We start from the raw sequence: 17,435 nt of genomic DNA, 5'->3' as shown, positions 1-17,435 counted from the left end.
GGATGGATGAACATGCTAAATTATCAACCAGGTACATCTGATAAGCAGTTTCACTCACTTGCTGACGTTTCGTCATTATCCCAAATGACATCTTCGGAGTGCAGGTAATGCTACACTGACTCCAGCCTGTGTTTCGAAGTTCCTGCTCGTGATCGAAGGGAGTACCTCCTCCCCTCTCCTTCTTCCACGTGCTCGGCCTGGCGCTGATGGATGAATGGAATTCCCGGAGAAGTGTGTGGGTTTTGTGATGTGTTTAGAATGATTTTCCAAAGAGAAGAGATGTTTGTACTGTCATCCCTTTTGTTAAGGCTACCTTGTTTTTATATTTCCAGAGCCTCTCGTACAATCCTAACCCGAAAATCTTGAATGTTATTTGTCGAAATTTTAAAGTTTATTTTGTGACCTGGGTTTTTCTCGTGGTTGTAAAGAGCTGAGGTGGATTGTTTTGTTTTTTATGCTCAGTTTGTGTACCTTTATCCTGTTTGATATTCTTCTATTTGTTTGACCTACATACACATCTTGTCACAATTTAGGCAGGGAATGCTGTAAACGCCTTGATTTTCTAATTCTAATCTCTGAACGGGTTTCTTTAGGAATTTCGAAATAGTTTGAAAAGGTTTGTAGACTGAGTTTAGATTTGATGTTTTTTTTCAGTATTCTGCCAATTCGGTCGGTGGTACCCTTAATGTATGGAAGGAGGACGGTTTTTTCAAATGCTTTCTCTTCCTTGAGATTTTTTTCAGGTTTTGGAGGTGTCAGTTGTTTTTTCAATGATTTTTCAATAATTCTACTATTGTAACCATTGCAATATTTAACTGAAGAGTATGGATTAGACTGTCTTGATCTCATTTTCTTTGCTTTTTTCTTCAGTGAGATGGAGAGATCGAAAGATTAGACTATTGACTACAGAGAAAGAATGTGCGGTGTGATGATGAGATAGTGCATTCAGGTATATATTTGTATGGGTTGGTTTTCTGTATACAGAGTGTTCCATACAGCCATTTTTGTATCTGGTGATTAGAATGTCTAAGAACGGTAGTGTAGCTTCTTCTTCTATTTCGAGAGTGAACTGTATTTGGGGGTGTATCTGGTTTAGCTGATTGAGGAATTCGAGAAGTTCTTCTTTACCATGAGGTCTAATGATAAAGATATCGTCGACATATCTCTTCCAAAGGATTGGTTTCAGTTTTGTGAGAAATATATATACCATATATATGTGTGTGTATGTGAGGATGTAATCAATTGACAGGAATCTTGAATCGGCATTTCAACAGTTTACATCGCAGTTTAATTTACAATAAATAGAGTGATCAATTTGTTTGATATCCTCTTAATTGAATTATTATAGGATATAATAATATGTTGTCACGTTTCTTTCCCTTCTCAACCTCAGAATGATGGCTGTAAAGGAACAAGTTCAGTTCTATTGCTACGTTAACTACTTAATTTAATTAATAAATTATAATAATCATTTTAATGCAAACAATATTATACACATCATTAGAAGGGATATAAAAGTCATTACAAGTATCACTTAAAATATTTGTAATGATTCTTTTTATCCCTTCTAATGATGTGTATAATATTCGCATTACAATGCATTAAAAAGAGTCATTAAACTTGAGAATCAACTTGAATCTCGAACATATTCGCTAAGTCAATAAAATCAATATTTCAATTTTAGCTTAGTGAATAAAATATCAAATCAAGTGGAAAATGTTAGCTTAGTAAATAAAATGAATAATGTGTGTTTTGGTGTTGGCAGGGTGAGAACAGACGCAAGATGTCGTTGAGCAGCGATGTGGAAACGTCACAGGTGCCAATAAGACAGCAGCAGCCGCTGTACAGGCAGCAGCCAGTGGCCGGGGGGCGGCGACGCCTGGGAGTGCCCCCGACGCCGCCTCCGCCGCGACGCCTGGCGCCGGTTCTCTCGGTCGACTCGCTGGTCGCCGCCCTCAGCCACTCTGACGTCTCCTACTTGGACACCGGCGACGTCTGTCGACACTCTGCAGACAGGTCGGGCAGTGTGCCCGATCTCAAAAAAGTATTCTACACCGGTTTCCTATGAGACAACTACTGTCATCTCCACAGGCAATAGTATAATCTATTGCATACGTAGTAGGCTACAAGTTTCAATTTTATTCTTTTGTCTTTGATGCAACTCACTAGTATTACGTAGCTTAATCGAGAGAAACAAGATAGAATATTAGCCGAGTCAAGAGAAATCAAGAGAGTTTGATATTAGGTTGATAATTCTGAAATACTCTCGATGTCAAGCATATAGATAGATGTTTAATGTAGAAGTGTCATTTAATCTATAATATTATGACAAGTTACTCTCAGAGTCAAGCGGATGGATTGATTTGATCTATAATTTCATGTTACAGAATAAACCTGATCAAAAGTCAGGATAATGTATTGATAAATATTATCATAATAGACTGGATTTAGATACAAAGAATGTTTTGGGCTAATGCCTGTTTTATCATTCCATCATTGTAGTATGCTTGTGATTCGATAATGATTGATGAGAGGGACTCATACTCATTACAATTAGGTGCGGATTTATCTAATATTTTTCGTACGGTATTGATTTGTTTTCGTGTCAAAATTCTTTAAAATCCAGTTGTTAAATAAACGTTTTTGATTTTTTTGCGGAGGGTCATTACCTTACAATCTCTAGACTTTGCTGTGAATAAGATGTTAATCGACCTAACATCACTTGAATTGGCAGCTCTTCATTCATATTCAAAGAATTGTCATTTACCCAGTTTAAAAATCCAGAAGTGATTTATTATAATGCTTCTGGAAAGAATGTCCTTCCTTATGTAATAAATAAAGGCTCTTCTTTACTTTGAATCAATTAAACATCATCAACCAGGACTTTCTTGAAATTATTATTGGGAGTTATAGTTTTTTATCAGGCATAATACACATAGTAGCCGATACAGTATTAGAGAACTATTGCCTTCATATAGTGCCTTTATAATCTATTGTATTAATGCTTTAATCAGCTCTTTATTTTTTACTGTAGGCTATACTAGGTTTTACATGTTTTCATTGTTTTAAGAGGCGTAGAGAAAAATAATGATGGATTTTAAACGATTAGCAACCTGAATAGGTCAGAAATGTTGTACCTTGACAAACCAAAGGCTCAATATGAGTGCCAAAGCTTCGAACTTTCAAGAAACAGTCCTTGTGGAAGTTTTTAACTAATTTATGTATCATATGTGTGTTTAGCTTTATTCTCTGAATGTACTATTCACTATAATCTGTATTATAAGAATACTAAAAGTTTTTTCTTCAATTTATTTCCTCGAAAATCTATTGATTCGACCTATTGTATTTAACAGTATTTGTATTGTGGAAGGTACGGTACCTGTGACAGAAATGATGTTCTCCATTTTACTTATAAGCATGAATAGTTTATTCAATTCAGAATATAATATTTTAATGAAGATCGATATTATATTATGACACGTCGACTATTGAAAAATGTTGTATGTTGTAAGTGTATTTTTTTATGTTCCAATTTATGTTATTAACGTTCCGGTAGTCGCGCTCTACTCTAACACACGAGCAGTCGTGTTTTGTACAGCATTCAAGTTTCCAAGTGTTATTTACTCTGTTTACTGTCAAAACATATTAATTAATTGTATAATTACTTTCTCCATCTTCTTGGATTATTTCACGCCTATGAACATTTGAATAATTACCATTTCATATCCCAATAAGGTAAGCAAGCAAAGCCATCAATTTTGTGTTATTGGATCGTTTACAGTATTTCCCTATCTTATGCACAGTGCGACTTATGCACTGTCGCGACTAAATGGCACTTAAAGACTGAACCATTGCTCGGTTGATACTGCAACTCAGTGGAGTGATGGGGGGAAAGTTTTGTGCAGCAAAAAACTGACACTGTTGTACTTTTTACAACAGCGCGTCTTCCGGAAGGTTAATATACATTGTATACATAGAACAATATTGTGCCTTTTACTATCTCATCATCGATCGAATACTTTTGTTTTATTTTAAAACATCATAAAAATATTTTCTTTTTCAAACATGGTAACAATACCATTTCTTTTGTAAGATTCGTTCATTATCATCGCTCAGTATTATGTAAATATGAGTATTGTAAATAATACTAAATATTGTATGTATTCATTAAAAAACTCATTGTTAGAAATAATAATTGTATGTTGTATATTATTCACTGAAAACTCCCTTTCATTGCAGATCCATTCCTTTACTACACACCTCTCCACTTACGATATTTTCACCTTATTCCTTGTTTTGAACCATCATGAATAAATCGAAATATGAAAAGAGCTTAATAGATAATTCAAAACTCTCCCGCCAAATTACCAAAGTCACATTTCGTGTATCTCTATTGTTACTATCCTGACTCTTTACTTCGTCAAACCAACTGTTAAGATTTGTGTTTCAGTTTGTAATATAGTAATGTGAACATATTATTTAAGTTGTCTGCGAAGAAAACATTCGGTGTGCTAGAGCGGTTTTGAACACTGTATTTTTATTATACTTTTACAAGGGCATAATTCTACAAGCCGTTATTCGGAGAGTTCCTTGTTATGTCAAGGATATGTCAAAATCCTTATTGTAATGTTCTTTCTTGACTTGCGTACCGTACAACAATTCTAATGCATGCCTATGCATGGTAACTGTTGATGACTCTCTAAATTCAAACTTGTACGTTTCTATACTGGTTAGCCTTCCAATATTCATTGTATGAGCTCCAGCATCACGTGCTCCACATCAATTAATAAACATGATCGGAAAACATAATTATAGATCATTTTATCAACTTTTCATTTATGAATATGTAGCCTACTATATGGTACTATAAAAATAATGAAATGTGTTAATTGTTGTTATATACTGTAGCTGGGCCAACAAGGACAGAGCTATATAGTCCAAGCCGTCCTCTCTCCTAATCAAACAGTTTCCAAGAGTAGTTGTGATCACAACCATGTGAAAATGGACAATCCATTTAATCGCTTGAGGTGAAAACCAGCAATAATTTGATACCACATGACATTGTATGCGCTGTACGATATTAAAAACTTAACAGTTTTTGCTCTATCTTCTTCCATTCTTTTTCTCTTAAATATTTCATTACTGATCATATGCTGTACACAGAAGTGGATTACAGTTCATGGCCAAAGATATGTTGTATTCCTCTCATCCTTCCAATTCGAAAGAAGGAAAGTTTGGAATAATATAGAGTATATATTCTTCTTGATTGAATTACTTATGGAATGAAAGTGAGGCGCTCTTTTCAAGTGACATCGTCAATAGCTCAGCAGATTGCACCTCATTTTCCCCTCCAAGAATATTTAGGTTTAAAAATGTTGTATCTGGTTATTGAGATAGAATTCACGATATTTGCATGACTCAGCTCATCAAATAAGACGAGTTGGGATGCATCGAATAAACTCGACTTTAGCAGCAGCCCCTATTCTGCAGATCAGAAGCAGAAGGGACGGCTGACTGCTCAAGAAAGATTAGTTCGACATAAAAGTCTCGGAGACGTGATCCAGCCTGAGGCGTGGATGTCCTCCTACCCTTCATACACGGAATAGAGTGAAACGCAAAACAAACAGGCCGAGATGTAATGCGTTTGCGTGCGTGTGCTGGCGAGTGCGTGAGAGTGGGATCGATAATCTGGTAGGGAAGAAGCGCTCACACACACACAGTGACTGTCAGACTTGCGCACTAATTGCAAATACCATCTCCACCGGGTCAAGCCATGGCATGGCAAAATGCCCAAAAACACTAAAGGAAACTCGACACTGGTCTTTCAATTCCCCAAATTGTATTCGTTCACAATCTGATGATTTTGTCATAATTTATAAATTGAAGCATAATTAAAAAATTTAAGTAAGTACCTATCATGAGAGATTACAAGTCTTTTCTTGCTGTCAATATTATAATAGTTTTTGTTTTTAGAATGGGTTGATGCTCAAATTATAAGCTTCAGACTTCTACGAGGGTAATGAGATGATGAGGTATGAGTGTACGTACCTACAGCTTCAGGTGGCTTCTGAGCCACCAGAATTCCAATATTATCCTCTAGGTACCGAGATTTGCAAACTCATAGATAGTTCAATAAAACATAAATGGTATTTGTCTTTTATTTCACAACAAACACTAGGACACAAGATTATTTTTAATAATAAAACAATTTTCTGAAATAATTTTCTCACGAGTGTTTTAAAGACCTTATAAATCTGTTGTACATACACTATCTTATCAAAAACCACTCAAGCAAAGTATTCCATTGCTTGCTTGTTGTAAGGCATTGTAAGGCTTGTTCTTAATTTTTTGGCCTATATTTACAAAAAAAAAACTGTTTATATGTTTAAAGTTTATATGCAAAGCTCATTAGAATGGTTAATTTTATTAAAAAAGGATTTTCATTCACATATTCAGTGAATAACTATTGATAACAATAAATTTTCTATTCCATCTACAATCGAGCTCTCCTTAGCCTTTAGTAGTGTCTAGTAGCCAAAATATATTCGTTTGTAATCTCATAGTGGTTGGTAGGCTAGCTATCAAGTGATCAGCCCTTCAAAGAAAATAAGCTACGTACCTTCCAGTTTCTACGTAGCCATATCTAAAAATAGGTGGTTATGTTATCTATCTCTCATCTTATCTGACTAAGCTAATAAAGCACAAAATATTATGTTGAAGGATGAAATTGAATATTAGCTTATATATGAACTAGGTAAGGATTTTCTATCATTATTTTTTTAAAATATGCTACTTTTTTGTAAGTTGGAATCGCAGAACTAGCATTTATTCTACTAAACTTTTTCTGAACCTCATCAATAATAAATTACTGGAGAAAAAATTATTCTTGTTCTTTTACTGTATTCCTACTATAAATTGATAATAATTTTACGTAATTTCCATGAACATCATGATGGTTCACATTTAATGTATAGGCCTACATTGAAAATGGAAGAGTAAGGTGAGAGATGAACTCTCCAAATCACTCAGTAATGTCAAATGTTTTTGACACATTAAATATAATTTTATTTTTTGCTAGAAATATACAATGAAGACACACCTGAATAATGTCTCTATTATTTAGACTAGATGAGCTCATTTCTCATAATCTCCTAGCAGTTTTATATATTTTTCTCAATTAAACCGTTTGTTGAAGATTTCTATAGAATAAATAAGCTGGTAGCAGGAAGTCATCTCCGAAAATTCTGGGCTGTGAGATGTGAGGGAGAAATATTTCATAATAGAATCTGACGAGGCTAATGTGTTTTTGAATTTTCCAGAGATTGTATCTGTTTGAACTCCAAAAAGAAGGGAAATTCATGGAGGGTGAGGGAAATTTTTGGCGGAAGTACAGTGAGTCGTTTGGCGCTGATGTCAGTACAAAATGGCGTGGTACGGTGTATGGGTGTGGTGTGTGTCTGCTCCCTCAGGGTGCACGTGAGAAGGAACAATCGATGACATGCTGTGTGCTCGCGAAATGTGAATACGGGAAATCGGGAACTAGTTTACCCTCTGCAATCCATGGAAATAGTCATGTCGATTTTAGTTTGCAACTGAAGATGTGAGAGAATTTGCCATGCAGCTCCAAAACCGGCGATATTGACCGGACTTTGCGAAATTGCTCAAAGGAAGTATCACTCCTGGCCCATAATAAATTCTACAATAATAATTATTATTAATATTTGGTAACAAACCTTCATCAATAGAATCTACTATTTTTAATGTCAAGTCAGAATTAGATTCCAACAGAAGAGTTCACCAATGGAATGATAATTTTCATGCCGTACCAGGAGTATTATTGAAATTGGAGACAATCATTTATATTGTTTCTACGAATTCACAAATCACATAAGTGATGTGTTAAATGCCATTCTCACATCCAACATGAACTATCAACTACAGATATTGAAATTATTGACTGAATGAAATCCATTCTCAATTTCTCAATAGGCCTACAAGACTGAGTTATCATTCTGAAAACATTACAAGGTATTTTTCTCTTGAGGTATTCATCTCGAGCTCGAGTAGGCCTATCCGGTTACGCTTTCAAATAGTTTGCAAATATGTGTGAAAGAGACAAAGAGGTGGTTTGTGATCTAGAAGACATCAAAAGAAGGAGTTTTTCGCTCTTGGATGGTTCCTCTGGTAAGTGAATTTGACTTTTCAGGCACGTTGCATGCTTTTGAAGGCTTTTACCTTACTGTTTTTTTCTATATCTCATCCACAGAACTTGATGATTCAACTTTCAATCCATCAATAAAATCTTCCAGTAATATTCCCTCTACCATTTACGGGGAAATTGAGGAATCTATCGACAAGTAGCTACTATACTAAAAATAGTTGCATTAATTATCATATTATAATAAAATTCTATTCAAAAGAAAATCTCACATACATAATAGTTTTTTCAATATTTTTGTAAAGCGTGCCATTTTAACGGTTTATTATAATATGATGTGCTATTATATGAAATCTCAATATTGTATCATATCTAATAACTATTATCCATTATATACTGTATAATAACTCTGACATAAGATACCATCTCCACGTCTGTAGCTTCAAGGAGTCAAGACTAAGGAGTTGTATGATACATGATTTGCCATAATAATTATATTCTACTACCTATAGTGGAAATGCATCGGTTTGCTCTGAAAACTTAACGTTCCTCATTTCTGTTGAAGGGGGGAGTGGGGTTCTAAAAACGTCAGTCAAAGCGGAATTTCAAGAAATTTGTAGGACATCGATTTATTATTGAGAAATGTAGTGAATTTAACACTCGAATACACGCAAAATTTAGTTCTAAATAATAGGTCTAATCGTACTTCAAAATAAGAAGAAATATTACAATTTCATTTCAAACTAGCGGGTAATCCGTGCTTTGCACCGGGGAATATTTGTTGGAGAGTTGTAAGCCTGGAAAAAGCAAAAACATGAAAAAACTGGATCAAAAATTCCGCACTTTCAAGAGCGGATATCTCGAAAGCTTTTGGAAGTATCACAAAGCTCTATTGAACAAATATTGTAGGGAATTTATCAAAATTCATTTTTGAATGATTAGTCAAGTTGATTGAACGCATTGTTCTCAAGTAGAGAAGATATAAGCGTGGAAGCAAATATCTAAAGAATGCAACATTTAAACCACCCTCATCCCTTTAGCAGATTGGGTAAGGATGAGGACTTTTGATGTGTTCACCCCGTAACTAGTCCCAACAAAGCTGCAAATTTGAAAATTGTGTTACAAACATTCACTCCTAATCCGTTTGTCAATTGGTCTATTGTTGCAAAACTAGAGATTTCACACTCAACAATGAAGCTGCTGCAACAGTCATAGGGAAATGCGTAAAAGTGTGAAATTGTGCATCAAATTTAAGAGAATTTGATGCTCTATCTTATATACAGTATATAAAAGCGAAATGGCACTCACTCACTGACTGACTGACTAACTCACTCACTCACTCGCAGAACTAAAAATCTACCGGACCAAACGTTCAAATTTGATAGGTAAGCGTGGAAGCAAATATCTAAAGAATGCAACATTTAAACCACCCTCATCCCTTTAGCAGATTGGGTAAGGATGAGGACTTTTGATGTGTTCACCCCGTAACTAGTCCCAAATACTGTAGTTGGCTCTCTAAGAAATCTTTTGGCAATATTTTAACTCTAAGGGTGGCTTTAAGGGTTTAAAGTTCGTCTTTCAGCATATATATTCTTCTTATTCTCTTAACTATAATTGAAAAATGTCCATACCATATGTTAATATAGAACTATAATCTAGAGAGAGTATCTCTTCGAAACAATTGTTAACTGGTAACTAAATTAATAATTTTGTCTTTGTTAGGTTGGCACCAAGTTGAAGATTGAAATGCATTTATCGCGGAAAAATTGATTGAGCACTGCTACTTCAATCAGAGCTATTCCTGGAATAGTATAATACTAGCCGTCAGGCTCGCTTCGCTCGCCATATCCGTTTAGCCAGACGTTTAGTCTGGACCCCCGACTGGATCGTCTCCTAACATAATATGATAAAAATGCTCAAATGAAAAATGCAGGCGAGCGAATCCTGGACGATCCAGTCAGGGGTCCAGGGGGCGGAGCCCCCTGGCTAGACGGATATGGCGAGCGAAGCGAGCCTGACGTTTAGTAAGCTCTATATGTTTTTTTCATAGCTTTTTTAGACGTTCTAAGATCCAAATAGCAAAAAATTGGAAGCAAACATTTTTTTCAAAAATATCACTCCTTCAAGAGCCGATATTTTGAAAGCGATGGAGGGTAGAGAAAAAAATGTGAGATGAATATTATGGGCAATTATGTAAGCTCCAATTTTGTATAGAACAGTCATGTCTGTAAGATGCATAGCTTCTGAGTTATATGCGGGAAACCAAAAAGTGGTACCTTTGAACCATCCCTACCACAAGGGGTAGGGGTGGGGACTTTTGATATGTTTAGCCTACCTCCTTTCCCATCCCTACCATTTTTTGAGCATTCATTGCCTGGACTACATTGTATAATTCTATTTTTCATTTAATAGTCTACTTTCGATACCTTTTCAGTATTAAGTTTAAGTTATGAGTGGACTCATTACCATTCTCTCTTCCTCTCTTCACTCTCCTGAGGAATGACAAGGAGTGTAGAGAGGAGAAGTAGGAGTGAAGGAGTGAAGGAGAAGTATTTGTAACTTTTTCAACCTTCCACTCCATACTGTATTCGCCCTCTATCCAGCGACTATATTATACAGAATCAACAATATAATATAAGTCGCTGCCTCTATCTGAATTTTATATTGACAATCATAGCTAGTGATGCATAGCTTTATCTCTTCTCGGGTTAAAGAAACGAGACGGGCCGCGCTACCTGTACACTGGATTATTGTTCCAAAAAGGTACATCCTTTCGACTAGCATAGCCTACTCTATTCTCCTCTGATTCCACTTCATTATCCTCATTAGTGGCGCCGCGTGGTTTCTTGAAGGCTCTTCTGGCTGGTAGCACCAACTTATCTATTACTATGTTCCTTACATCTGTTACTTGTTTGTTCTACAATGAATCTAAATCAGTGATTAAATACTTGTAATTGTTCTATTCTCAATGAATGAAACTCAACTTGCTCACAAGCTGTATACAGACTAACTTGAGTTACATACAATTTTATACTTTTATTGAACATACGATGTTTTGTGTCTTTTCAAATTCTATTAGATTGAACCTTAGACCAATAATAAATAGAGAACTGGTCTAAGGATTGAACACAACTTGGCAAACATGTGATGTGTATCATGTGTTTGTCAAGTTCCATTCAACCTCGTACAATTTTTAAGGGCGGCAAACAATAATGTTAACTCCAAAAATCTATGTGGGCTTTACACACATCGTACGTTTGACTAAATTTGTACTTGTCGTCGATAGCAATGTGTGTGTGTTCATACAATCTCTGTAGGCTGCCACTGGTTTACATCTAAAAGTACCTTTGAGTAACCAGACTGGTCCACCAATATATTCTTCGGAGTGAGAACCTTGACAATAGACCACGAAAATGTTGAAATTTAATAACAATAGGCGACCACTGAAGCGGGTCACTAGAACTTCTACCTGTCCATCCATTGTTCTCGGCGGCCCTGTCTCGTTTCTTTAACCCTTTATCTCCATTAAAGAAGAGAGAAATATACACTTTTTATATCAAAAAATACTCTTCAAACATTGCATAATTCAATAAGAAATATTTATAGTGATTTTTTTTCAAACTCAAGTAGGCTATTGATTGCAAGCTATTTGAAATTTCAAATCCCAGTACCCAGATGTAGACATTCCAAAGTAAAGGACTGTTTCCCTGCACTGGCAATGAAGATGTTTGATCTAGTATAGAGTTTTCGGTAATTGAAATTAGACTGGTGGACAGCTACAGCTACTGCAATAGAATAGCTATAGTGAGGTCCACGTTATCCTATTATAATAAGTGAGCAATTTCTGTATATATTTATTTATATGGTCAAGCCGGGAGCTAAATTGAGGGATGTGGCAATGGCAAGGGAGTCAGGTGAGCTGAGCGACAACGATGTGAGCGTCTTCTTGTGGGGGGGGAGAACGATATCGCCTGCAATGAGAGGAAGGAGCTTCACTCAGCACTTCGCAGCAAACTACACGATCTGCAAAATCGACGGGCAAAGAATGTGATTGTGTTCTCAGTGCCTCACAGGCATGACCTTCCAAAGTGGTCTGCTATCAATCAAGAAATTAAGAAAGCTAATAAGGAAAATTTCAATCTATGTAAATACTTCAGAAATGTTTCATTTATTAATATTAGTGACATTGGTAGAAGACCTCACACCTCACATGGTTTACATTTGAACACTTGGGGAAAGAAACATGTATGTAGTAAAATAATGGAAGTAGTAAATAGGGTAGCTGATGAGCAGAAATCCATTCCATTAGGGGATTTTACAAATTATTTTTCAGGCCAGACACCCTAAGGCTGGTAGATAGCTGTAGTCGAGGTAATGATAGTTATTTTGTGAATATATCATCTCCTCATCAAGGTCTGATTTCTTGCGAGGTGGAACCTGTAAATATAAATGTATGTAGCTTGAATAACACCGACTTTGAGAAAGCAGGTATTGGATTTTTGTTCTTAAATGTGCAAGGGCTAAAAAAAATCAGTTATCTTCCTCATCATGTTTCACTTCTAAAGTTCAACTATAGTGAACAAATGATCATATTCCTCATTCACTTAGTTGAATTTATTCTATTGTCAAAGTGAGAACAACTTATCCTGGTCATCTATAAGTGATTTATGATGAATGCTAAAGGTGGGAAACTATTATCCCACTGCTCTATAAGTACCAATATGATGGACTCCATAAGATACCTTTATAGGGCAGTGGGACAATAATTTCCCACCTCAAAACTCTATGAAAAATAAGTATTTGGAAAGGAATAAAGATTTCAGTATGTTTATAAAGTACTTTTGAATGATTCTGTAGAAGAAAATCGGAAAAATTAATGTCCTTCACTTCTGCCCTATAAAGGAACGGAAAATTTTAAAATGAAAATAAATAATAAATTCATGATATTAAATGTGAATGGTAAAATTATATAAGAAGCTTTTCAACCTCAAGCTAATGAAGACTTTTCTAAGATAAACAATGTCCCAGGAACGTCTGAGTGGTCTAGCGAACATAAAATAGTTCAGTCCCCAGATCTTGAAGAATTGGTGAAGGAATTTCCCCATGCAAAGGTCAGACGAGTTCTAATTAATTAAACAGGTGTGTTGAACAAACTTGTAGAAATTGTAGTTCTAATTACTTAGCAAGTTAAGTAGGCCTAATATTATGTTACAGTCTACGTCTTAAGGCTGTGCAAAGGCTAAAAATAAACTTTCTTAATGTACTGGTGATATTTTTCAAAGTTTTTCGAATTGTACCGGTATATATCAAAATGAAAAAGTTTTCTTAGGAAAACATTTTCTTCCAATCATTACTTTTTGAGATATGAACGCCTAAAGTTTAAATTTTTGGGACAGGACGTTTCAAATTCGGTACGAGATGAATTCTTCATGGTATTGTTGATTGAATAAAACAAGAAAATTTTGAAACATTTTCTGAAAATATAAATTTTTGAAAAAGTTATTCAATTTACAAAAAAAAACTCAACTAAACACTATTTTTGGTCATTTTTAGTAAATTGAATAACTTTCTCAAAAATGATATTTTCAGAAAATTTTTGTTTTATTAAATCAAAAATACCATGAAGAATTCATTTTTTGAATTTTATGGATTCATCTCGTACCGAATTTGAAATGTTCTGTCCCAAAAATTAAAAATTTCAACTTTAGGCGCTCATGTCTCAGAAAGTAGTGATTGAAAAAAAATGTTTTCCTAAGAAAACTTTCTCATTTTGATAGCTTGATCCTTAAGCGATCCTTCATCGTGTCCTCGCGCGCCTCTCCACTAGGAAATACTGAAATGAAGTGCAACTAACGGGTGATTCTCATAGAACATGATCTCATGAGCTTATATCATTGTGCGAAATATCACTGTGAGGACAATATAGATGGTGATTATGGTTGAAGCTAAAAATGAGGTGTTTTTCACAATACAATTATTGTTGTCAAGTGTACCTGGAAATCTATATGAGATAGAGAGCTCTACCTAGTCTCAGATTTCAGAGCACAAAATTACGCCCAGAGGGATTTCGAATTTTACATCTGGATTGTAATTGGGATATATTGTTGATCAAATACTAAATATGATCAAAATTGATTTTTTTTTCTTAAAATATCACTCATATTTGAAAAATCATAACTCAGTACTCATTGGAGATAGAGAGTTTCGAATGATCTCATTTCATTCAGAATTTTATGATCTTAAAAAAGGCAAGAGCAATTTTTTTCTGTCCGATCACTGATTTTGCCGGAAATAGCTGAAAACTGGAAAATTAACCTAAAATACTAACTTTTTGGGCCACTCTGTATTAGCACAAGGGAATTTTACATGAAGAATTTGGTATCCAAATAAAATATTAAAAAATCAGAACTACGATATAAATTGCAAGCAAACCCCCATTTTTATGTCTATATTGACTGGAATTTACTGTTCCCCAATATTTATATTTGTCAAATATTTGTTTAAATGTCAATAAATATTGATAAACATAATTTTTTAGAGTTTACTGAGACTCTGTGGTGTCGCATCACAGCGGAGACACAATAGTAATGCTGGTTACACACTGGGCGGTTTCTGCCGAGGTGGCGAAACTGCCGTCGCCGCCTCGTAAAAAAAGTCGAGCTTACACATTCAGCGGAAAAATACCGCCAAACATCGAGCGGGAAAATTACCGCCACGTATGATCAGTAGCCAAAATAATTCTTGTAGTTCTTCATCGCAAATGTGTTGTGATTTCTCTGTTTCATGAGTGTTCAGTTAATTGTATTTTGCACACTTTTCAAAAGTATATATTATTAAGTGTTCAACTTAAAATGGAAAGGCAACAACTTCTACCACTTTCTTTGTGCCGTCGAAGGAAAAGAAGACAGCAGAGAAATCGCCTTGCTTGGATTCATTGAAATGAACGTTTTTATTAAATCGACAGCGATATACAACATATTACAGTTTTTTCCTTGCCATCCAGAGTTTCAAAATCCCCCCTAATCTCCATACACACTTCCTTCCACACATTCCTTGTTGCATCTCGATCCTTGAATATGTCGAGGGTTTTGTCCCACAAAACTGGCATCTGTTCTACAAATGATATTAACAACTCATTGTCTATTAACTTACTCATTTTCTCACACTCGTCAACCACAAACACTTAAAAATAAATGTTATAAACAACTTACAAACTCTACAACAAGACACAAATTAAAAGGCTGATTTTCAAAGACCTCTGACTTGGAGCAACTGGGTAAGACGACTGATCAGCGGCGACGGTAGACACCCGCCAAATGTGTTAACGCCCATTTGGTCACGTACGCCAATGCGTAGACAAGAGCGGCAAAAACACCGCCAGCCGCAGTGGCAGTGGACGGCTGCACAGCTGCCGCCAACGGCAATATAGCCACGCAGCGTTTCTGCCGCCCAGTGTGTAAGCTTCCATTCAAGTCCATAGACTACTGCTCGAACGGCGGCGACGGCAAAATTACCACCCCGGCAGGAACCGCGCAATGTGTAACCGGCGTTAGGCGATCGCTCAAGGAAGGGGTGGAGCCCGTGATTAACAATTAAATACGGGATACTTGTGGGGGGGGGCAGTTGCCGATCTCGCCCAGGGCGGCAAAGTCCCTAGGGCCATGCCTGTTAGCTTCCATAGGAGTACTAAACAGTTTGGAATTGTCAATGTTATACTTGTTTCCCAATTGTTCAATATATGAAGTTTGATTCAGTTTCATTTCATTGTAGTCATACTCAATATTAATCCCCAAATAGTTTTTCACTTTACACATATCTTTCATCCTGAATCTATTTGACAGTAATTGTTTGACATTATCTATCTCTTGTTTGTCAGAGCCACAAATCAAGATATCATCTACAATCATAATCAAGTAAATCTTTATGTTATCCTTATCCATAACATACAAACAGTAATCATGCTTGCTTCTTTCAAAACCAATCTGTCAATAAAATCATCAAAACACTCATACCATGCCGAGGGGTTTCTCTTAGACCGTACAAAGATTTCTCTAATTTACATACCTTATCAGTACCATCTTCATAACCATCAGGTTGATTTACATATATTTGGCGGTAGACAACCGCCAAATGTGTAAACGTCCATTTGGTCACGTACGCCACTGCGTAGACAAGAGCGGCAAAAACACGGTCAGCCGTAGTGGCAGTGGACGGCTGCACAGCTGCCGCCAACGGCAATATAGCCACGCAGCGTTTCTGCCGCCCAGTGTGTAAGCTTCCATTCAAGTCCATAGACTACTGCTCGAACGGCGGCGACGGCAAAATTACCACCCCGGCAGAAACCGCCCAATGTGTAACCGGCGTTAGGCGATCGCTCAAGGAAGGGGTGGAGCCCGTGATTAACAATTAAATACGGGATACTTGTGGGGGGGCGGCAGTTGCCGATCTCGCCCAGGGCGGCAAAGTCCCTAGGGCCGTGCCTGCTTGTAATTGTTCTATTTTCAATGAATCATTTGATGAAACTCAACTTGCTCACAAGCTGTATACAGACTAACTGAGTTACATACAATTCTATACTTTTATTGAACATACGATGTTTTGTGTCGTTTCAAATTCTATTAGATTGAACCTTAGACCAATAATAAAAGAGAACTGGTCTAAGGATTGAACACAACTTGGCAAATATATGATGTGTATCATGTATTGTCAAGTTCTATTCAATCTCGTACAATTTTTAAGGGCGGCAAACAATAATGTTAACTCCAAAAATCTATGTGGGCTTTACACACCTCGTACGTTTGACTGAATTTGTACTTGTCGTCGATAACAATGTGTGTGTGTTTATCCAATCTCTGTAGGCTGCCACTGGTTTACATCTAAAAGTACCTTTAAGTAACCAGACTGGTCCACCAATATATTCTTCGGAGTGAGAACCTTGACAATAGACCACGAAAATGTTGAAATTTAATAGCAATAGGCGACCACTGAAGCGGGTCACTAGAACTTCTACCTGTCCATCCATTGTTCTCGGCGGCCCTGTCTCGTTTCTTTAACCCTTTATCTCCATTAAAGAAAAGAGATATATCCACTTTTTATATCAAAAAATTGCATAATTCAAACATTGCATAATTCAAATTCTCTTCAAACATTGCATAATTCAATAAGAAATATTTCTAGTGATTTTTTTTCAAACTCAAGTAGGCTATTGATTGCAAGCTATTTGAAATTTCAAATCCCAGTACCCAGATGTAGACATTCCAAAGTAAAGGACTGTTTC

General features: G+C 36.0%; 1 protein-coding gene across 3 annotated transcripts in view; it reads left to right on the top strand.

Moving 5' to 3' along the window:
- LOC111049349 overlaps positions 1-17,435 on the top strand; it is a 106,833-nt gene that overhangs the window by 83,918 nt on the left and 5,480 nt on the right. For 2 of the 3 annotated variants that reach the window (XM_022335394.2, XM_039436460.1), the window contains one exon: positions 1,766-4,192. In XM_022335394.2, the coding sequence (XP_022191086.2) occupies positions 1,766-2,068 (303 nt within the window). In that variant the 3' untranslated portion in view covers positions 2,069-4,192. Of the gene's footprint in view, positions 1-1,765; positions 4,193-12,064; positions 12,068-17,435 lie in introns of those variants that run through there. The other variant, XR_005572278.1, reaches the window with a different exon arrangement.

Source organism: Nilaparvata lugens, chromosome 1 (genome assembly GCF_014356525.2).
Source record: "Nilaparvata lugens isolate BPH chromosome 1, ASM1435652v1, whole genome shotgun sequence".
Classification (NCBI taxonomy): Eukaryota; Metazoa; Arthropoda; class Insecta; order Hemiptera; family Delphacidae; genus Nilaparvata; species Nilaparvata lugens.
This window is presented reverse-complemented; position numbering and strand designations above follow the sequence as displayed.